At 50.2% G+C, this 22,208-nt stretch overlaps 5 protein-coding genes across 5 annotated transcripts; 2 read left to right on the top strand and 3 right to left on the bottom strand.

Moving 5' to 3' along the window:
* The first annotated feature begins 268 nt into the window (after nt 1–268).
* On the top strand, nt 269–1,182 carry V8C40DRAFT_239602 (uncharacterized protein). The gene is made up of 2 exons (XM_083214664.1): nt 269–613; nt 676–1,182. The coding sequence occupies exons 1-2, from the start codon at nt 421–423 to the stop codon at nt 843–845; spliced, it is 363 nt and encodes a 120-aa protein (XP_083075741.1). The 5' UTR covers nt 269–420; the 3' UTR covers nt 846–1,182.
* Nucleotides 1,162–3,554, bottom strand: V8C40DRAFT_273827 (Alpha/Beta hydrolase protein; the record flags this gene model as incomplete). The annotated part of the gene is made up of 5 exons (XM_083220534.1): nt 1,162–1,569; nt 1,640–1,803; nt 1,884–1,974; nt 2,035–2,988; nt 3,072–3,554. 5 exons carry the CDS (start codon nt 3,552–3,554, stop codon nt 1,162–1,164), a joined length of 2,100 nt encoding a protein of 699 aa, XP_083075740.1.
* A 1,933-nt stretch (nt 3,555–5,487) lies between these two features.
* On the bottom strand, nt 5,488–8,781 carry V8C40DRAFT_239595 (uncharacterized protein). Its single transcript, XM_083214663.1, has one exon. The coding sequence runs from the start codon at nt 8,116–8,118 to the stop codon at nt 5,725–5,727; it is 2,394 nt and encodes a 797-aa protein (XP_083075739.1). The 5' UTR covers nt 8,119–8,781; the 3' UTR covers nt 5,488–5,724.
* Nucleotides 8,782–9,907: 1,126 nt separating this feature from the next.
* V8C40DRAFT_239588 (major facilitator superfamily domain-containing protein) lies at nt 9,908–12,464 on the top strand. The gene is made up of 4 exons (XM_083214662.1): nt 9,908–10,624; nt 10,822–11,340; nt 11,404–11,545; nt 11,611–12,464. The coding sequence occupies exons 1-4, from the start codon at nt 10,242–10,244 to the stop codon at nt 12,004–12,006; spliced, it is 1,440 nt and encodes a 479-aa protein (XP_083075738.1). The 5' UTR covers nt 9,908–10,241; the 3' UTR covers nt 12,007–12,464.
* On the bottom strand, nt 12,462–16,358 carry V8C40DRAFT_286123 (DASH-cryptochrome; the record flags this gene model as incomplete). Its single annotated transcript, XM_083222487.1, has 2 exons — nt 12,462–15,677; nt 15,748–16,358. 2 exons carry the CDS (start codon nt 16,356–16,358, stop codon nt 12,566–12,568), a joined length of 3,723 nt encoding a protein of 1,240 aa, XP_083075737.1. The 3' UTR covers nt 12,462–12,565.
* Between the last annotated feature and the right edge of the window lie 5,850 nt (nt 16,359–22,208).

Here is a 22,208-nt window from a genome sequence, read left to right as displayed (position 1 = left end):
GTTATCCGGGCGCCTTTCTTGTGCTTGAAATCTTGCCAAAGTTCTCAAGATAACAATTCATTGGCTCCCTTGTTTGCGGAATCGAGGCTATGATCCGGAATCTGCAAATCATCGAGCAAGGTCAGATCCTAGGCGGTGGCAAGTGATCAGCAGCGTCGTATGTATGACGTCTGTGACGTGATGCTCTGTGCTTTCCGGTAGCACGGAAATTGCTATATGTTTGTAGCTTGACTGCATCTTTAATTCAGCTCAATTCTCATCTTCGACCATTTTCCCATTTGATCGAGATTGCAATTATTCCACCTACAAAGTCAATTGATTAAAAGACGGCGTATTGTGAGCCTCATTGTCTTTACCCCGCAACGCCTCTGCTGCTCTTTCTACCACCCAAACCTCTCTCTCACCAACTTCGTATCTACCATGGACTACATAAACAAGCTTACTGGCTCTGGAAATGATGCAGAGAATAACGCCCAAGATCGCCGCTCAGAGGGTTTTGATACCAGCAACGCTAATCAAGAAGGAAGCAGCGGCGGCGGCTTCATGGACAAGATGAACAGCATGGCTGGTGGAGGAGCCCAAGGCGAGAAGAATGAAGATATGCTCGACAAGGGTTAGCCATCTCAAACACTTGATTATTACCTATTTTCCATCCACTAATATGGTGCCCTTTAGCTGTTGATTTTGTGCAAGAAAAGTTCATGGGCCAGGGCGATCAGAGCAACGAGTCGGCGGCGGAACAGGCCAAAGATGAGGCCATCTCGGACTTTATCCGTGACAAGTACAAGGACACAACAGGAAGTGACTTTCCCATCAAGGACAAGGATAGGCAATATGGTCTCTAGTGTAGCATGACAGCATCGCGAGGGTCAATTTGGAGTTATTGTTTGATACAAAGATGTAAGAAGCAAAGATTGTAAGTAAAATAAGCAAAGCATTGCAAGTTCGCTTGACGGCTGGGTCTCTCCGATTGAGACATTGGAAAATCAGTATTTCCAGCTCATACATACTCAAGGAAAATAAGACAACAGATACAAAGAAGCAAGGAGTAATACTCCCTACTTGGTAGCTTCAAAACACGATTAAGCAATTATCAAATTTGCCAACATCCGCCGATCTCGCTATGGTCCAAGGCGTTCGCTGACCCAATCAAATTGCCATTCAGAAGATATCCTCTCTCCCAACGTCGCCATCAACACACCTCTTGACCCAATCGAAGACGATATCGTACCACATGACGGTGTTTTCTGGTTTCGTAGCAACATGGCCCTCATCTGGAAAGGTCAATAACCGACTGGGAACGCCCTGGGCCTGCAGCGAATTGAATGCAGTCAACGCCTCTGTAATCGAGCATTGCTTATCCTTCTCCCCGTGGATAATGAGGGTTGGCGGCGCATTCTTCCAGCCATAGAAAAAGGTTGATCGAGCCATGTCGTTCTCATATATCATCTCTGACTCTGTGTATTGGTATGATGGATCGAGTTTGTCAAAGTTGTCAAAAACGGGCTCTTTATGCGACGAGGTCACCGGGGGATCGATCGTACCACTTTGGTAGACTGCGCAACAGAACTGGATCAACAAAGTCAGTCTGGATCTGGCCAACACCGAGTATTTGATTGAGGTCGTTTGTGATTCTAACCTTTTTAGCAACTTCGTGTCCCAATAGCTTATTCACAAGATATGTGGCACTGCTGCTTCCCACCACCGTGGCCTTTGCCTTGTCAAGATATGGCACATTTTCTAGATAGTCGATGAGGCTGAGGAGGTCTTGAAACGGCTCGTCTCCTCTTTGATTCCGAATTCCTATGCGAAAACGATGTTAGATAATGGGCACCGAGCCATATCCTAGGACCATGTCATAGCTGGAATAAGGAACAACGTACGTCTCGTAAATTCTAGCCCGTACCCACTACTACCGGCAATGTTGGGAAGGATAATGATGTAGTCTTGCGACACCCAAGCAGCAAAGTTGTTCTAGCAGAAAAAAGGTTAGCATACAACTGAGCAGATTATCAGCGATGGAGTCACACATGCCGTCGTGGACCATTCGTTATTCCAAGCCATGGCCGGGCTACCGTTAGGCATCAGTACCCAAGGATACTCTTTGGTCTCGTCGAAATCTCGCGGCCGAATCATCCAACAATGAATAAAGTGTCGGTTTGCACCCTCGCACCAAATCTCGGTCACCATATCAGAGGAAAGACCAAATTTGGCACCGTTCTTGGTTGCTGAAGATATTGTCCTCACAACATTGGCTTCCGAAACTTGGACAATCTGCCACAGGCTACTATCAACAAAGCTAGACGATGTTGTTAGGAGAAAGTCCCAGCTTCCCTCTGTCAACGGATAAAAGGCACTACAGCTGCTGCCGGTGAAGAAAGCGCTGGGCTTAGCCCCGTCCTCCAGCATGAGGAGGGAAAGAGTTTCGCGACCCAGCTGGTGGCTTCGTAGAATCACAGAGTCAGAACTACCGGCAAACTCAAAGGCCCTTGGTGGATTTTGATCCTCATCATCAGCGCAAGTCACGAGGTCGAAGACGTCAAAAGCGTCTAGCGAGGAGACGGAAGACAAGAAGAGCCGAGTGTTGTAGGGATCTTCATGGGCTGTGTAGAGAAAGCCGATGCTTGACGAGTTCGGGGTAAATCGGACGTTTGTTATCAAAGCAGGTTCAAAAGTAGTGGGTATAAATATTTGTCTGGGCATTCCATATGGCGCCGAAGAGAAAGAGTGCAGAGACGCAAAGTAGATGGAAGTGGCAGGGCTTCCGTCTGGCCCTCGCTCTCTGAGATTTCTCGCAGCAAAAGCAATCCCGTCACGGCAAATATCAAAGTCGTTGCAGGGCACATCGGTATACATGCGAGACGGAGCCTCCAAATCTATATCGTCAATCAGGTTATGGAGCTCGCCTTGGAGCGTCCAGTGGCTGTCGCGGAGGACAAGCTCGTTGTACCAGAGACTGCATCTATTGGGTCTACGTGAGGCATTCCACTGCATATAATGGTTAGTATAAAGGAGCAACGGTCGAAGAAAGTAGGAAAAGGGGCGCCACCAGGATGTTAGTGTTGACCTACAATGGGAATTTCAGCGTCGTAAATCCTTGCTGTTGATCCTCTTTGGACAGCCTCTTGGTTGTACAGCCCAGAGTCACCAACTAGACCTGTGACTACAAAGGCGACACTTCCATGAGCCAGCTCTTTGAGCTTCAGGTTTGACACGGGGGCGTCGATTTCTGCCGCCATGTAGTGCTCGGCGGATACATCTCCGGCAGATGCCACCATGACCTGGGTCCGGCCCTTTTCTGCCGACCGCAAGTAGAGGATGTCAAGCTCTGTGCCGGGAATCCACACGGCATCATGGACTCGAGGATCATTAGAAAGCCGGGTGGAGTTTCCTGTCTTGATGTCGAGAATCCGGACTTCGTGGGTAGTTCTGTCACCGAGGACATGTGCTGACACTGTGTAGAGTGCATGAGTCCCGTCTCGATTTGGAACGGCCGGGCCACGCCTCGGGTCGCTCAGCAGGACTTCGGGCGTAAGCTTCTTAACTCGAACCATGGCGAATTTCGATGCAGAAATTTGATGATGGCTCCTGGTTGACCTTGAGTGTCTACGAGTTGAAAAAAAGGTTTGATCTTGGTAGACCACGCTTCCCGAGATGACATGACGGCAAACCAGGCTCTAGTGGAGTTTGCTGTTAAGAAACGACGAAACAAGGCGAAGGCGCAGACCAGGCAGCATCTGCTTACTTGCCTCCAATTCGCCGCTCGGGATGCATTGCAGCAAATGGGCTCGAGATGGCTTGCCCCCGCTCTTGGACGCGTTGGCACATGCGTGGCACGATAGAAGAGACTCGCCTTGCAAGGCATTCATGCATTCGGAGGAGAAGAATGTTTCATCTCGATTGGATCCTAGTCGGCTTTCTTTTCATTTTGGCGTGATTGCCTTGTGATTTTCGCATCAGCTGGAGTCCTTCGTAGTTGAAGCTGCATCATAGCTTCCCGGTGCTGCTTGGAGACTGCCACGCCACAACTGGACAATGCCTGCGGTTGGTAATGGCAAGCGATCGTCGAGGGAAGCTAGAAGAAATCCAGTCGCCAATTTGAGAGGTCGTTAGTGCAAGTGATATTCAAGGCTGGCGGTTGGACAAGCCATGTATGAGCAACGTTTTTTGACCAGTATGTTGGTGTAGAATGGACAAAGGAAAAGAATGTGCGGCTGAACGCAACATTGGTACTTGAATAAGAGCCTGCTTTTCAACCTTGTAAAAGGCACGCCACTTCTCAAAAAATTCTTCATTGTAAATTTATTAGAATAAAATCATATTCACGAAAATGAAAATACACAATAATTCTCTTACGAAGAGACGACAGAAGGGCTGGTTTAAATGCTAATGATGGAGTGCGCAGCATTTGATTTACAGCGGGTTGATACCACTGGTGGGATACACATAGTGGACTTAGCTGGTGCGGGCTTATGAGGAGTTTGAAATGCCAATTCAAGTTACGCCCTTTAGAAATTGCCAATTCAATATTAATGTTAAACTCGCGGGATATTAATCCAGACGTCCCGTTAAAAATAAAAACCAATTCACATGTCTCCATGATGTGTTGTACTCTGTAGTAGTTGGCAGAGAGGTAGGTGTATACTGGGTCGTGATGAATCCCATACTACCTACGATTGGGTATGCTACGCGACAGCACCAGATGCAACATATAATTCTCCCTTTGTTCTATCATTGTATATCTAAGGGAAATTCAAACAGAACGCAAATTCGACTTGATTCATCCATCTATACCACTGTTCTCTTCCAGGAGACCCTGCTCTAAAAAAACCACCTTTCAGTTCATTTTCCGTCGTGAGAATTCAGTGCCCACCAACTGAACAAATAACACATCACTTATTAACCTTAAACCCGTTGCCACCAATCCGACATCGACCTGTGGCCCCAAAATACAAATAGGGAATGGACGAATGATTGTCAATTACGGGTACACAAATCTGGGTGACGCACTTACAGAGGCATACATGCAGCATCGTGTCGCCCCACCTCTGCTCTCTACCCATCTCGACCTCAACCTCAACCTCAACCTCAACCTCGACCGAGTGGTGGTGCCCTTACGGAATAGGAATGGCGATGATCTCTCAGTCATGGAGTTTCCCATCAGGTAGTAGGCGAAAACCATCGTCTGGCAAGGCTGAGAGGGCCTTTTGAAATGGTGGTGGAGCAGGATGAGGGTAGAGGTTTAATTCCGAGTGTGGTCTCGGTGGTTCGGCGATTGAATGATGCTGGCCACTCGCCTTTTTGACACCACAAACAACAAACTTGAATGTTCACGTCTTATCATTCGATGACTCAACATCACACCATAAAACACCAAGAAGGAAAAGCGAAAAAAAGCGAATAAGGAGAGGCTCCATGTACTACTACTACTATAGGTCCCTACTACTACGGAGGCAATCTAGCAACTGCTTGAAGATAAAACCTACCAGGGCACCCATCCAATCTGTAAATCCGCCAAGCAAACTTGAAGTACATGGAATAAAGCCGTAACTCTCTCTCTGCCTTTGATAAACCCTTGAGAAAAATGACCGTCCACATTTGAAATCCCAGCGTCCGGCTCCGAACTCGCCAATGATAAAATGCAACCCATTACCACTTGCTCCGATGGTCCATGCCGAATTTTCGCTCGAGATTTTCCCAGAAATGTCTGCCGAAATTGCCAACCTAAACGATCTGCCACGGGCGCAGCGTTGGAGCGAGGACCTCCATCAGATTGACTGCGCGGCTCATCTCTCGCTCAGACGCGGCCTCAAACTCCCTACGCAGATTCTCGCATCTGTTGACTCGTCTGAGACCACCGCTGTGGCTGTGGCCGGGGGTGTGGTTATGGATGTGGACGAAGCCATCATCGTCACTCTTGTTGTCGCTACTGCCGCCAGCCTCCTCTTCGTCTTCTACCTCCTCGATAGTGGCACAGTGGCTGCGGCTGTTATCGCGGTACTCAAACTCTGCGACGTGGCATTCGTAGATGGATGCGTGCTCAAAGTCCACAAGCATGATTCTATCAAGCTGAGGATTATAGAGCATGTTACCCAACTCTGCGCCGTTGTGAACCAGGCCGGCATTGTGCAGTTCCGTGTAAGCCCTGCGTGTGGAATTGACAAAGCCACGGCTTGCTTGTGATTGCTGGAGCTTTTCCACAGACCGACCGGCCCAGCTGAGAAGCATGAAGTGACTGTAAGCGGTGCTATCGTGATCGAACGTCGCTTCAAGCTGAACAATGCCGAGATAGACGGGGACGCATCCTCCTTGGACGTCCCTGAGCCGAGTGTAGGTGTCGCCTTCACGCAACAGACGAGGCACGTTTCCTTCAGTGACACCCTTGGCAACGAATGTGTAACCATGAGAGGGAATCATAACCTTGAACATGGCTCCCAGGGAGCCTTTCAAGTCAAGTGAGACGCAACAGCCAGATACGCGACGAGTGCGGGCAAGCTGGCTCTGAACAAGCCGGAGAAACTCAAGATTGCTGATGTGCTCATCTCCGTGCCTGTCGATATTGGGGCAAGCTTGGTCCAGAGGGGAGCCATTGGTCAAACCAAGAAGGCACTCTTGGGAACAGTATTGGCGCTGTCGAATATCACTAACAATGACCTCGCCATCTACAAACCAATAGGTTTGTTTGCCGTCATCGACGAAGCCTTCTTCTCCATGCTGGCATGCGTATTGTTGATCCTCGTCTCTCTGGGGCACCAGCTCTCCATCTTGTCCCCAGACGAGATTAATGTCAACGGCCACGTACATGTCCTCGTCAATGTCGAGGTAGTAGTCGTCATACTCTTCATACTCATCTTCGTCATTCTGATTGTTGTTTTCGTCGTTTTCATTCTCCCCATCGTCTTCACCGACCTGCTCGTACTCTGCGTCGACATCATCCATCACCTCATCGCCAACGCTAGTAGCGCTTGAGGAGCCTGGGGCATTCTGATACGACGGCATGTTGTGCAGTGCCTCGCTGTGGCTGCTCCTCCAAACGTCAAGGGTTGCAATTCTGTCCTGCCATTGCACCGAACGGGGTCCCGCTTGCATCGCTCTGATCATGAATGCAAAGATTTGACCGACAGCAGAGTAGCGCAGAGTTGATTCGTCTTCATCACAGACGTCAATGTCGGGGATGCTGACATAGTAGTGCACGATAGACGGGTCGTCGTGAATCTCCAGGAAAATGATGGCATCTCCCGTGTAGATGTAGCCGTACGCCACACCCAACTTCACCATGCGGTCAAATATTTGAGTGATGGCAGCAGTAACGACTTGCTTGGATGATGACACAAAGGTAAATGTGTCATCCTCTCTTCCAATGACATCGCGCTCCGGAACAATATCCTCGACCAAGGCTGTGGCAATCTCTTGCACCATGGGTGGATCAGATGGCCTGTACTCGATTCCAACAACAGGAAAAGTTCGACCACACTCGGTGTTGGAGTAGACACAGAAGCTGCAATGTTCATCGTCCTCATCGCTGGAATCATCATCATCTGCGTCAAGAAGGCCGTACGTTATGTCTCCGGTGAGGCCAACGGCTCTGCTGAGGACTTGGTCTTCCAACACTCCGTGAAGCAAATTCATGACGGCCTTGGATATGCCCAGTCGCTCAAAGACGCAGAGTGTCGGATGGCCGTTGATGGGCTCCATGGAGAAATATTCATCGTGTACTTGTTCCATTGAAGGGAACATCTTCTGCAAGAGGGCTGAGTTGTCGTCTGCTAGTACCTTCTTCCAGACCTCCATTTGCTTGTCCATGAAATCAGGAGACAAAACAATTTGTGCGGGATAGACTTTCCCCTCGGGTTGAAGTGTGGTGGCCTGAGAACAGCACGAATCGCCGTTAATGGTTTGAGCTGCTCTATTCATATTGTGGCATGACGCAAGATATTGACGTAAGTTTTGCAGCTTGCCATCCTCTTCTTGTTCTTGTTGCTGGAGAGGCTCACGAGTCACATTGCTGGGCTCTTCTTCAGGGATAGCCCACAAGGCTCGTTGCTGCGCTTCTTCCTCAACGTGGGTAGTGCAACTGGCGATGGACAAGGCCAAGTCGGTTGGTACGTTGTCAGACATTTTTGGATATTGACAAGTACCATGCCCCAAGGGAAGATGAAAAGGGGGGAAATGCAGAAATATCAAAGATGGGCACTATTGCTTGAAGAAAGATTGGTTTAACGAGAGACAGATGACGAGAGGATTTTTGATGGGATCGTCATCTGTCAACCCAGCTCTTTGGTGGAAAGATGATAGAGAAGAAGAGAAGATGCGAGGAGGAAGGAGGGAAAAAAAGAGGAGGAGAATGAGGAGAGGAATCGGGGACTAAATGACCCGGGAGAAGTGCCAGCCAGCGTGCTGCCAGCCGTGAAGCTCCCTATGCTACAGCACTTTAATGCCCAACCGTCCCCCAGCAAACCACCACTGGACTTGATTTACAGGCCTATGAGTTTACTCTCGGTCCCCTACAGCTCACATGTCTTGGGAGGATCCAAGCTACATAGTAGTGTGCATATCGGTTGCTTCATACATGAGCCTAGCGAGTTGCAAAAAAAGAAAGCACGCGAATGAGATGTCGCAAACTACTCTCCCGACCCCAAAAGAACAGCCCAGTTTGCTCTCCCTTGCATTGATCCTTGAGCCTGGAGGGGGGGCTGCTCTGCTCCGTAAGCGTAAAGGGACAAATTGGATTGATCGTATAAAGCCCAATGGCAGGAAAACACAGTAGAGAGGACGTTGAGGCCATCAGCTGGTGTTGCGGCTGATGCCATTGGTGCACGCTCTCCCATATTTTGTCACACCGAGTGTGCACCAGCCAGCAAACACCGGCATATCAGATGCATATAGTATCTACTACCTAGTAAGCAGCGTGCATGGACGTAGCAAATGAAACAAAAGCCGTCTCCGTGTGATTGCTACTGTACTGTCGTATCCGATGGCCCAAGTACTGCTACCTACATGGGGGTTTTGGAGGAAAGATTGAGAGAAAACGATGGATGGAAGGGGGGAGTGTTTTCGAGCTTCCATCATTTTACTTACACGCCCACCAACTATCCAATAGCATCTGTGTATGCTTGTAGGTTGGAGGAAAGAACAGGCGTATGCACGTAAATGCATTCAATCGTACTCGTATGCAAGAAAAAGCAAGAGCAATCAATCCAAACTTGGAAGCAAAAGCAAAAGCAAAGCAGAGATTGGTCTAGCGGCTGGAAGCTGAAGCTGAATGGATGCGATAACTGACGCCTTCCTTCCCCGGCACTGCACCGCGGCAGCTAATCGCCTCTCCGCCTTCGCGCCTACCAAACTTGAGAGTTGAGTGCAAAGAGCAACCGGTAGCGAGATTTGCGGATCTGAGCCACCCTGAGTCCACTTTGGTACAGAGGCAAGAGGTACCTACAGTAATGGACAGTGATAGCGGGGCAGTCATAATGGCAAGAGTGGTGCAGGCACAGCCTTGACAGTTCAGGTTCCAGGTGTTATGGAAGGTGCTTGGGTGCTAAAAGGTGCACGTCAGAAGGTGCTTGCCAACAGGTCAATGTTAGAAGGTGCGAAGCTGGTGCTAGAAGGTGCTGGACTACTAGGTAGTACGTACCGAATCCCGTGACAGGAGATGTATAGGCCAAATTTACAAAGTACAGCGCGATCTTTTGTACGGACAATCAATAGATCAATTAGAATAGATCGAATAGAATTCATGGTGTTTGTAGCCCTCGCGTGAGATGATTAGTATTCCCAGCTGCCGTCAAAGTGGCGTCAACGCCGATGATGACATGGATGCTCGGGTACCTTTTCACTAGACGCCATACAAAACTGCATTCGATAGCATTATTAACATCATCTTGGCATGTTTGAATCTATCCGTTTCCATCCTCGCTCGGTATTACCTAATAACAGCCCTCGAATAGGTGATTGTGAACCGGAAGTCGGCAACGCTGTATTATATGGAGATGTTGGTCTCGGATTATGCCATTATCACCGAGGTACTTCCACCTGTACTGTGATTAGGTGAAGCCGCAAGTTCACTTGTTCAGTGGGGGGCGAAACTTGCTCTGGTCCTGTTTTTGCAACTCACTGCTTTATAAAGAATCATCGGCGCCCCCAGAGCAGAAAAACGAGGCTGAAAGCACTGAAAATGAACCGGTGAAAATCAAACAAAAAGGGCAAAGGGCAAAGGAAAGACAAAGACGAGAAAAGGACTCACAATGGAGGAATCACCGTCTCTCCTTGTCCGGTTCCTCTCCGAACTGGGCCTCGTTTCTCTCTACCACAGCAAGCCTGACGTCAAGCTTCTCTGTCTACAGAGATTCGTCCGCCTCTTCGCCTATGGCGCATCCACGCTCGTCCTGGTGCTCTACCTCCAGTCTCTAGGCATCTCCAAGACCCGGATCGGCCTGTTCATGACGCTGACACTGGTGGGCGATGTTTGCATCAGCTTCTGCCTCACTCTGGTGGCCGACGGGCTGGGGAGAAAGGCGATTCTCGCATTGGGCGCCCTCATGATGGTGGGCAGCGGCGTCGCATTTGCCGTGAGCGACAACTACTGGGTTTTGCTGGCGGCTGCAATCTTTGGGGTCATTAGTCCGAGGTATGTTATATGTTACTCTGCAAATGCAAATGCGAATGCAAATGCAAATGCATCCTGCGCTGTTTGTGCTTTTGCATTGCGCTGTCCCATGCAGCGTTGTTGCCATGCATGCAGCTTCATGTGCATGTACAGCACAGCAGCCCAATGATATTTTGGGGGAATATCGGCGTTAACCAGGTGGCATTAAATCTTTGTAGTGGCAACGAGATTGGTCCGTTCCGAGCCATCGAGGAGAGCGTTGTCGCCCACCTCACGGAACCGGCCTCGAGAAGCGATGTCTACGCTTGGTACAGCCTGCTTGGCACGGCTGGCACAGCATTTGGACTCATGACCGGCGGATGGGCTGTGCAGTATGTTTCCACCGTCCTCCACTGGGAGCTGATCGACGCCTATCGCTTCATCTTCTATGGCTATGCTGTCGCGGGCCTGGTGAAGCTGTCCCTTGCTCTTCTTTTGAGCAGCGCGGTTGAAGCAGATGAAAAGGCTTCTCCTGCCAAAGCGACGATTAAATCCAATGGAGCCGCGGGCAACAATAACACTGAGACATCGCCTCTCTTGGGTAGTGGAAATGCGAGCCCACAGGCAGACGAAGAGCGAAAGTCTCGCAGCCGGGTTGGGGCTCTTCTGCCTGATATCAGCAAAGAAGGCTACGCCATCATGACGAGCCTGTGTGTCTTTTTCGCATTGGATGCGTTTGCCTCTGGATTAGCTTCCATGTAAGATTTCTCTTCCATCTTGTTCCTGGTTTCACAAACTAATCAATGGCAAACCCATGCTAGGTCTTGGGTGACTTACTTCTTCCGCTGGCGTTATGGCATTGAAGAGGGCAAGCTTGGCTCCATCTTCTTCGTTACCAGCATCACTTCGGCTATGTCAATGCTTGTGGCCTCCTCCCTGGCTAAGCGGTTCGGCAACATCAAGGCTCGTTCATTTTCCCTTCTTCGGCCGCAATTTTTTCGACCAACTACTAACTGGTGTCCAATTAGACCATGGTCTTTACGCATCTGCCCTCGTCCATTTTCCTCTCGCTCATACCCGCCTTCCCCGACGTGCGCCTCTCCCTGCTTTTCCTGTGGCTCCGCGCCTCCAGCCAGAGCATGGATGTCGCACCGCGGGCGGCCTTCCTAGCCGCCGTCATCAAGCCAAGCGAGCGCACTGCCATCATGGGTGTCATCAATGTGGTCAAGACAACCGGTGCCAGCCTAGGCCCCTTTTTGACTGGTACGTTGGCAGATCACGGCTTGTTTTGGGTCGCCTTCGTCACGGCCGGGTGTCTCAAGGCGACTTATGATCTGGGCATGCTTGCAGTCTTTCAGAATCACGAGAAGCACGTAGCTGAAAGAGAGGAGCGAAGTGGGGAGGCGAGTACTGCCTCTGCGTAAGTGAGACAGGGAGGGTGTGATTATACCAAAAGACATGGGAGTTCAAGCCGCGCAATATCATCAGCTGTCAGGCTGAGACAAACAGGTTGAAAGTACACACTATAGCGACCTCCCGACTATACTGTGCTGAATCTATCAAAGTACCAAGCATTGCTTTTCCAGCCAAGAACTGTTACTGACCGCCATTTTACCACCCATACAAATTAATATCGCATCGCGATGAAGTATAATAGAGAAAAGGAAAACAGGTAGAAACAAGTGGAAAAATCAAGAGCAGCTTAGGCCTAGTAGAGAGACACGGAGGAGAGAGACCTAGTGGAAACAAGTGGAAAATCAGGAGCAGCTTGGGCATACTAGAGAGTCATATAGGAGGAAAGACGATGGCAACTTAGACTAGCGATATTCTGTAAGAAATGTCTGTAACGATTCATGGCTAATAATACTAGTTTTTGTACGAACTTTGCAAACCGAGACCCTTTCCACCGTTTGTGCCTTTCATGACTCCAAACGTCCCCTTTCGGACGTTGTAAAACAATCTTTGTCATCTTTGTTAGCCCACCTAGCCAGAAGGACCAGTTTGAACTTCTTCGTTCAATTCCTGGATTTCTGCAGTCAATTCATCCCAAACTTCCTCAGTCTTCTCAGCCTGAACCTCCTCAGTCACCTCACCCAGGACTTCTTCCTCAGTTAATTCACCATCAGCTTCTTCAGTCAACTCACCCAGAACCTCTTCGGTTGCAACACTCTCTTCACTCCTTTCTCCTCGTCTGCCACGTCTACCTCGTCTGCCACGCCTGTTCCGCCTGCCTTGTCCGCCCTGAGCAGACTCGGCATTGCCCTGGGCCGCATCCTCAGCAGCAGCATCCTCAGCAACCGCATCTTCAGCAGCCGCCGCCTCCTCAGAGGGGCCAGCCAGGCTAGAAGAGCCATATTCGTCAGCAGAACTTCGCGTCGGACGTCGACGACGAGTTCTCCGAAGGAGCCGAGGGGGGTCAGGGGGAAACGCGGGATTGGGTGGAGTGGGGGGCAGGCTGTCAAGAAATCGAAGAATCATGCCATGCCGAAGCACTTCTTCAGGCTCCGGAGGGCCAATATACCAGGCATCAATCGATGGGTTCGAGGTACGCCACTGATTATAGTCTTGTAGCGTTTGGTAGTATGCCGCTCCGTCTATCGGCTGAACGGTGCTGGGGTGGTTGTAATTAAACGTATTCAGCCCAAAGAGGGTTGGGACGAGAGGATCGTTTGGTACGTTGTAGGGTTGTTGAAAACCATAGCGAGAAGCTACATCCAGCTCACCAGCTAGAGAGGACAGCTCCGGAAACCTAGGGGCTCGAGGATCGTTGAAAGTTGGTGGACTCTCGGGAGGGGTAGTTGGAGTAGTTCGCATGGCGCGAGGAGCTCTGGGAGCAGCCACTTGAGGGGGTTGAGTGGACCAAAGAGTCGGTTGAGACATGTAAATATTTGTAGGAACTTGATAAGTCTGATAGGCCTGATAGGGCAAATAATCTGCCCGGGGGGCTCTAGGAGCGTTTTGGGGAGCAATGTATGGTTGATAACTTGCTTGCGGTGCTCTTGGGGCTTGTGGATGAGCTCGAGGTGGCTCGAAACCAGTTCGAGGACCTTGAGGGGCATATGGAGGAGCCGCTTGAGAACCCCGAGATGGTCGAACGGTTGCTGTTGGATTGCTTTGACGAACTTGGGACCGTTGAATATATGCCTGAGGGGCGTTGGGAGCATTTCGGGGTGCTTGATGTGGCCGAATATGCGCACGAGGAGCATTCGGAGCGTTTTGAGGGGCATGCAAAGGCCGGAATTCTGCTCGGGGAGCGTTTGGAGCACTTCTAGGGGCTTGTGGTGACCGAGACTCCACACGAGGTGCTTGAGGAGCCCGGAACGTCTCTTGAGCAACGCCAAGACGGCCCTGAGGCGCGGCAAGGCTTTGGGTCCGTCGAGGGGCTGGAATGCTTTGAGTGTCCTGAGGAGCTCTATGAACTTCAGTGGAGACGCTCATGGTCCTTGGAGCTGGAGCTCTGGGAGAATTGTGAAAAGCAGGCTCTTCGTCTCGAGCATTAGGTACCTGCGTGCCCCGTTGAGGAGGCATCTGTGTAACCCGCTGAGGAGGCACCTGCGTACCCTGTGGAGGAAACATCTGAGCACGCGTCCTTGCTTGCTCGAAAAGTATCCTCAAGATGATGATGAAGCGAAAAAACCAGGCAAGTGGTTGTTCAAGAGTCTGAAGAACTTGGGGATGTGGTGCAAGATAATATTGTGGATTAGGTGGTTGGGCCCCTGGGACAGGAAACCAAAGATGTCCGGGCGGAGGATGTGGAAGCCCCTGGGGCGTTGGTGGGTAAGTAATTGACTGGAGCTGTGAATATATCGGATCAATGTCCAGCTGCATCCGGAGAAACCTGGGATACGGTCCAAGAAGCATATACCCCTGAGGACTAGGAACAAATATCCTGGGGTGCATCCATCCACAAGGAACTCGGCTCGTAGGACCAAGGTCGAGGGTGTCAGAAGGCACCGGGTTGGTCACCATAACATTAGCGAACAAATCGAGTCGCAGCAGCAGCTCTGGAGAGGTGGTGGCTACCTGAAAAAGGTTGGATAGCCTGGTGAGGCTCCGCAGCTCTGGCATCCACTTCCGGACGAAGGTTCCATTGGGGTCGAGCTCGAAGGCTGTGTGGACAGGAGAGATGACCGTCTCTGTGCCGTTCAGGTCAGGACCAATCCCGGCATAGTGTTGCCATCTGTGCCACTGGATAGGAGTGTGGTGATCTAAGCATAAGGAAGCCACCCACTCCGCGCCTATTCTCCAGTCTATGCCCGCAAACTTTGCAAGAAAGTTAACAATAAGCATGTATGAGCGGGCCCCAATGTACCCAGTGAAAAGGAGTTGCCGCATGATGGCGTCAATCAGCCCGTATCCCGTGGCTCCTACTTGGAACTGCACGACAGCCCCCTCGATATGGAGAGAGCAAGGTTCCTGTTCAGGACTGGCTTCCTCGGGATCGGGCGATTTCCATTCGAGGGTTGGGTCTCTCCCATCCCCGGAGCCTTCGAGGTCAAACAAGGTGTTGCGGTACTTTCTAGAGCCTAAAAGGAGAAAGTCTCTGCAAAGTAGCCACAGCCGAACTGCCCTTGTCCCCGGATTCTCGCCCCCTTCCCAACCTTGAGTTTCTGCGTATTCTGGCACGTAGCCATTCTCTAGGTTCAGCAGTTCCTCATGAATCTGCCGAGCCGTTATACATCCAAGAGACAGGTAAGGTGTGAGCTTAAGACATTCATCACTTTCCTCTAAGTCGTTTAAGGTGTGAAAACGCGACACAACACCCTGTTTGACAATATGCTTAAGTCTCCGAGTGCCATGTGTTTCGCCACCTATACAGGTGGACCCAGGTGTCACGCCCCTGAAATCGAGCCCGTAGTAATACGAGAAATCAAGCCTCACAGGTCCCTGGAGCCGACTGATAAGCTCCGGTAGTGTGTCTGGAATCTCGTATGGGCCTCGCTGTGGCGGAAGTGGCACATGATCTGGGAAGGGGGGGAGAGAAAGAGGTGCCTCGATCGAATCGCGGGCGTCATCAATCACAGGCTCCATCAGCCTCTGAAAGTCGGAGAGCACATCAGGCGTTTCGCTGACTGACTGCAACGGGGCATCACGTCTGTTTCCACAAATTAAAAGTCAAAAATTGATAAGGTCCACAAGATGATTCCGTCACTGGGTCAACTTACACATCGACGAATGGCTCACGATCGCGGAATTTCACATAGTCGATCCCGAAGTTATAGCATGCGGTATAAACCTCTTGCTGTTCACTTATCTGCTCCGGAGTATGCCCTCTGGCCATCCACACGCTAGAAATCTGGGGACCGCTTTTGTCACTGGAATAATGCTTGTAAATACTCTCCAAGATGTCGTAGAAACGTCCGACTCTGATGATGAGTCCATTATCCAGCTCCTCCAGCCTCTCCTTCATGTCCCAAATTGCTTCTGCGAGGAATTTGACACGATGAAGACCGCATTTCCAGACTCCAGAATTCTCTGAAACTGCTCGAGGGTACGGAGATCTCTCTCCATTCTTGAGGAGGCCAGATGTTTCAACCTGGTCAGGGGGAAGGACGTATACAGGGAGGAGGTGGGTATAGGAACATTCGTCGTTGATGTTATGACGAGACAAGAGGTGAAGAATGTGGTTATCAGCAACTCTTAGATCGCGCCTCACTAAGTAGATGACGACACGTTCTTCAGACATCGGTTCTTCAGACGTCCGTTCTTCAGACGTCCATTCTTCAGACATCCATTCGTCAGATGTCCATTCGTCAGACATCCACTCTTCAGACATCTTTGCAGAAACTTTGGCAAGGATATAGGGGCAGGCAAAGTGTGGATAAGGTGTGACAAGGTGTGCCAAGGCGTGTCAAAGTGTACGGAGGGTGTATCAGATCGGAAGCTTGTTTCGCCGGATGGTCTCTGCGATCAGCTGGAGTCAGCATCTGCCGTAAGGCTAGGCGAAGGAGGGTATATGGTATCAATGATTGGGGTCTAACCAAGCCAGGGCCAGTAGATGCTCCTTCACCTGATTGAGGGCGGGCCACAGGACTCAAAGCACACCTTGCGGGGATATAGACAGCGGCGAACACGGCAGCTAAGAGGACGGCTAAGGGGATGGCGAACGATCTAGTAGCTAACCAGATGGGGAATTTAAGTGAAAGAGATGCCAGAAAGACGAATTGGTTGGTGTTGAGCACGTTGAATCAGAAAACTCTGTGAAAACTTCAAAGCAGTACGGTCTGGAGTGATGAAAAGAGGAATAGAATTCACGACAGCAGCTACGTCTCATTTATATTCATCCAACATAAGCCACCAGAGCCTCAAAATTTCAGTTCCATCGACATGTTTGCCTTGGAATCAAGCGAGCGAGGTGATGATCGTCCTGTTTAGCTACTAGCAGGGTATAAGCTGCTGTGTACCTCAAGATGCGTCCGAGCGCGCCAGATGCACATGAAGCATTACATGACCATGGAGCAGATGCCTGGACAAGTGTCAGCCAATTTTGACCAAGTGAGACCCTTTTGGCATCATCCCCCCTTTCTCTTTCTTTCTTTTTCCTCTATGGGCTAGTGGAAACTGACCTGTCCCGGGGACGCACGCTCTGCTGCCGGGCACATGCCCAAGCGAATCTAACTCGCCCTTGATAAGATGGTAAATGAACAGCGCAGGGGCACAACCAACTAGGGGACTAGAAAACGCGATGGCTCGTGCCTGTATCGGCCGTGATGCGGCTGAAATTGATGCCTTGGCTGGGTACTAGTACGATCATGATCAAGCCGTCTTGACGCTACTCGTACATGAATTGCGGGCAAGACAGCATAAGATTGAAACCCGAGGGATGGGTGTGGCGTGTTCTCTCTCTCTCTCTCTCTCTCTCTCTCTTTCTACCTATCAGATCTACCCACCATGGTACTTCCTTATGTCTACCCCTGGCCGGCCTGGACAGAAGCTGCGAATACATGTACAGTATGAATACCTCGAGTAATCAACTGGGCCTACGGAGTATATGCAGGCCGAATGCTAGGCCGCAGACGAATGAGCGGAGGAGTTTTGTGACAAGGAGAGACGAGTTGCCGCCATCAAGACTCTAGCCCTTTCTCTTTCTTCTCCTCACTCCCTCGCATGAGAAAAGAAGGCTTCCTTTTTTTCCCCCGCCCCCCAAAACCACTGAGAATTGGCGGCAAAGTCCGAGGTTGGGCGTTTCATACTTTTGCCATATGACAAGGTTTGTTGATATCAGATGAGAATGAGACGGCACAGGAAACCCCAAAGAGAAAGTACAAGTAGGTACGTACCTTTGTACGATCTCCAGAACCCCATGAGTGAAATCTAGATCGAGAAGCGCCAATTGGTGGTGAGGCCCGGGAAATGGGAATAGCGGGGTCGAGACGGAATTGTCTCAGCACACGGACAATGAGGCTTGCGTTAGCCTGGTGGCTTTTTTAATGGAAGTTTTATGCTGGGCTATGTAAAAAAAAATATGAAAGTCAAGTGCATATCGAATCTATCTGCATGGACCGATTCTTGTACACTTGTTAGTTGTTTTTTCCCCTACCTCACGACTTCAGCATGCTTCCAATAGCCACATCATGGATTTATACACCAAGAACCAGTATATTAAAGCATTCATAGCGACTCCTGAGCTTTATTCCGGCGGGAAGGCCCGCTAGCCCACTTCGCGGATCGCCCTTAGAACCAGGTACGCTTCTAGGCCTACCTGCTAGGTATTTTACCGTAGGTCCACTTGCCGCTAGCGCTACGGCCTTAAAACCGGATCATCAGACTATCGCATCTGAGGTGCTAATTCTTACAAGCACTACTTATCATAATATTGACAATAGTATAGAGCTATTGGGTACTAAATTTATCCTTCTGCCGTGTGATCAAGAGATGTGGGAGAAAGGCAGCGGTCCATCAAGGTACGCATCCAGGGTACGTACCTTGGTAGTGCCAAATGTGTTTGAACTGCACCGAGTACTGGTATCTTCCAGGTCCCTTGTCCGCCGCAGGTCAGGCTCCGGTTCATGCCTTCTCTGCACACATTGTATGGCAAAGCATATCCCACTCGCTGACCGCTTAGCGACCAAGTACCTCTCAGGCACCTGGAGCTTGCTTGTATCGTACGTCTACTCGCTATAGCTCCAGCGCCAACAGGCCTGTAGTAAACTCACTATCGACCTAGAAGCTACGCCACCGCCATCGTGGAGGCAGCTGAAACCACCCTTGCCGCTTTGTCCATGTATTTTTGCTCATCATGTGCGTACTGGTACCCGACAATGGAAGCCCGAGAGGAGAGCCCGAAGCCTTTACCTGGTTCTGCTCCTCTGATCTGCTCTTTTCTAAGGCACGCCCTGCGGTGAGAGAACAATTGAACCCCCGAGGTACCTCTCTGTACGTGTACTTTCAAGCAACCTGGTGTGCATGTTCCAGGCAGGTACGTACCTTACCTGTAGGCTGTCGTACATCATGGATGTACTCGCATAGCAGCCTAAGGCACTGAACCTCTGCAGGGAACAGCTCACGTCGCGCCTTCCTTCGGGGGGTGAGACAAAAGATGCAGTGACACTCCCCCACCATCCCAATCCATTCCACCTTATCGCCCAGACTTCGGCCTCACTCACTCACTCACCACACCGAGACCTCCCTGTGACCAGATACTATCATGTACGCTTTTAATGGTTTGATTTTGCTCTATGATTGGAGACGAGCTGCGGCAACGGCCAACCACCGACGGCCGCAAGAAGAGACGGCAATCACGGCTGCCGGCCGGACAATTGCCTGTAAGCAGGCCAACAATCCACCAAAATCAGCCCCAGCTTCATGTTTGTGTGTGTACTCGTACTTACTGCATCCAGTAAGGTATTCCTGTATGCCTGACTTGCCTTTTATCTACTGAGAGTAAAGCTTTGTTTTCTCGTTCGAGGCGGCATGGAGCAATATCCGAGATTCAGATGGTCAACATCCGGCTCTCAGCCAGGCTCTTCTCTCACACCCCCCGGTTCCTCGACGCAGTGACACGCCAAAGCTTGATGTACCAGCATGGACAGGGGAGAGAAAGTTTTGTCAACAGACACCCAAGTGCCGGCTCTTTGCCCATGTACTGGTAGCAGCATGGCCAATGTCGCCCAATGAATGAACGCATCAAAGAGCCGTGCTTTATTTCTCCACCCGTGTTTCAAGCGGTGCTCCTCCTCCTCCTCCTCACCGAGTCTCGGCCTGCGTTGTCCATGGCCTGAGAAAAGCTTTGGCCTGTGTGGGCCAACACGAAAGGTAATTGGTTACCTAAATCAGCCTCATTCGGCTCACCAAGATGGCTCCAGGGCCGAAAAGCTTCGGGGTGACTTCAGCCAAGTGATACTGGCATTGCCATCTATGCTCACCCAGGAGAACAACCACAGCACAGCTTTTTTTGAGGCCCTGGGCTTTTCAAGCACGGGAGAGAAACCTCCGGACTGTGGTCAACCTGAATCAAAAAGAATTTCTTTTTTTTTTTTCGCCAGAGTACGAAGTATCCAATTATGGGGCTAGTTTGACGCCCCGTAGTTCTCGTACGCGGGTAGTCGAGAATCATACGGCCTGGGCAAACCATACTCTTGGACATAACTCCCCATGTCTCCCAGGCTGTGTAACACGGGCATGAGAGGCGCATTTGCAGCTTTACCCCGTACGGTTGGCGCAATCTGAGGGCAAGATCTTCGTGTATTCTTGCTCAATTCATCGCCAGCCACAGCGGCAAACTCCTCGTGACTGGACTCTAGGGTTTCCAGTTCGCTTTTCATTGGACGCCAAATCGTCTTATGGATTGTTTTTACGGATAGCTTTGACTGTCGGCTCTGATAGGGCTAATGATGGGTAACTGCGTTTCTTTGTATGCTCGTTGGGTTTCTCTGTCTCTATGAAAGTAGGAACTGGGTCTTGAAACTATCTGGCAGATACGCGGCTCTTCCTCTTCAAGCAATTTAACAAATATACCTCCCCATACTTGATACTTTCGGTTCATCAGATAAAGATGGAGAGTGCAACAAGAGTAAGACTCTTCTTAAAATGGTTACTCGCGGCTCTTCCAGCTTTTCCGAGAGTCATCCAGCTTCAACACTAACCATGGATATTACACTAGTTTCACCGGAGCAAGCTGAAAGCCGCATACACGATATCGAACCAGCGTCTCCCTACTTAGCAGCCAAGGACAACGCACCATATACCCGAGAGATTGACCAATCTTGCCTCCCCAGATACCAGGCAACCTTAATTCTGGGGCTGCGTCCTCCGCACTGGCCACTTTGGGCCGTCACGCGCCTCCATGTTTGACTCTTGTGCCAAATCGAGTGAGACTTGCTTTATCTCTCTTGCTATTGCTATTTTGTCGAATCCAACAAGATCGTCTTACCAAAGAGCACAAAGTGCTTTGTACAGAAACGAAGTGACTATGAAAAGGCTCTATCAAGGGCTCTAGCGATCCACACATCCAGCTCGGAAGCTTCCGCGTCTAATCAGACAGTCCATCCAGCTAGCCAGCCGCTCAAACCTAGCCCTTGAAACCAGCCACACCTTTTACAGTAATGTCTACCAGCTAATATTGGTGTCACAGACCATTTCACCTCTGGCAGCGGACCGGAGAGTTCTTCCAGCGTGACCAGATACCCACATGCGCATTGCCGCTCTCATGCTAGCCTTTACATGTTCCCTTTACATGTTCCCAGAGACAATGACAGGCTCAGGTCCAGGAAAGATTGAGTCATAATCAGGCCATGTCGGCGATCATCCATGCACACTCCCTCCCTTTGGCACTTATAAACAGGTACTACTTGACAGAGCTACGTTTTGCTGGGTTAGCTATACTCGAGATGCCTGTTCCCCGGTTTCTTTGCTATTCCTAATTTATGGTAGCTTAGTCGTGGCTCAGCCCGATGAACAGGCCGACGATCTCTGTCCACGATCGGACATGGGACTAGAGCCATGTGAAGGGGGTTTGGAGCTGGCCACGAGAGAGCCATCTCGTTTCAAATAATCGATGATTAGGCGGCTGTACTGGCTGTAATCATCTCGCATTACCCCCCTCTTGAATATACCAGGATGTCAATAATCAAAGGGAGGCGACTTATGGTGCTGTCTTGTGCCATCATTAAACACACAAACGATGTGTCGTTTTCTTGGAATGGCGCATTTTACGCAAAGTTTCAAGAGACATTGGCAGATTGCCAATGAGAGTGAGAGAAAAAGAAAAAAGACAAGAAATCAGACATTTATGCTGGGCGGACATGGGGAAGCATCCCACAGGAGTAAGGGGTTGGAGTTGGATCCTGTCACAATGCTTGCCAGAATGGGGCTTTCGTTCTCGAGGTGATGAGGAGCGAAATTGTGTCTTTTGCCCATGGAGCCCGCATTCTGCCCAAGGAGAATGTCTTGACGCTTTGTTAAACAGTCGCCGGCTTTGCATCTGTTCATCTTTAATAGGCCTCAATCCAAGGCCACCGATTCTACTGGCTCCCACCTGCTTTCCGGTCTTCATCGCACTTGATTTCGCAATAGAGCCCGCTCAACAAATCCATTTCCATCGTTATAATCACAGTTATGTGTCTATATACCGTCGCGTCTGTCGTCTATGAGAACTGCCTACCTGATCCGCCGCATCAGATCAAAT

Source organism: Trichoderma camerunense (assembly GCF_050948025.1).
Source record: "Trichoderma camerunense strain CBS 138272 chromosome Unknown V8C40scaffold_5, whole genome shotgun sequence".
In the NCBI taxonomy this organism is placed as follows: Eukaryota; Fungi; Ascomycota; class Sordariomycetes; order Hypocreales; family Hypocreaceae; genus Trichoderma; species Trichoderma camerunense.
The sequence above is the reverse complement of the archived record's forward strand: the minus strand, read 5'-3'. Positions and strand labels throughout refer to the sequence as shown.

Bases quoted from the DNA above. Each gene is read 5' to 3' on its own strand.
- V8C40DRAFT_239595 (XM_083214663.1), bottom strand. From the start codon at position 8,118: ATGTCTGACAACGTACCAACCGACTTGGCCTTGTCCATCGCCAGTTGC.
- V8C40DRAFT_239602 (XM_083214664.1), top strand. From the start codon at position 421: ATGGACTACATAAACAAGCTTACTGGCTCTGGAAATGATGCAGAGAAT. The intron at 614-675 runs GTTAGCCATCTC...GGTGCCCTTTAG, and splicing joins TGAAGATATGCTCGACAAGG to CTGTTGATTTTGTGCAAGAA.
- V8C40DRAFT_239588 (XM_083214662.1), top strand. From the start codon at position 10,242: ATGGAGGAATCACCGTCTCTCCTTGTCCGGTTCCTCTCCGAACTGGGC. The intron at 10,625-10,821 runs GTATGTTATATG...AAATCTTTGTAG, and splicing joins TTTGGGGTCATTAGTCCGAG to TGGCAACGAGATTGGTCCGT. The intron at 11,546-11,610 runs GCTCGTTCATTT...GTGTCCAATTAG, and splicing joins AGCGGTTCGGCAACATCAAG to ACCATGGTCTTTACGCATCT.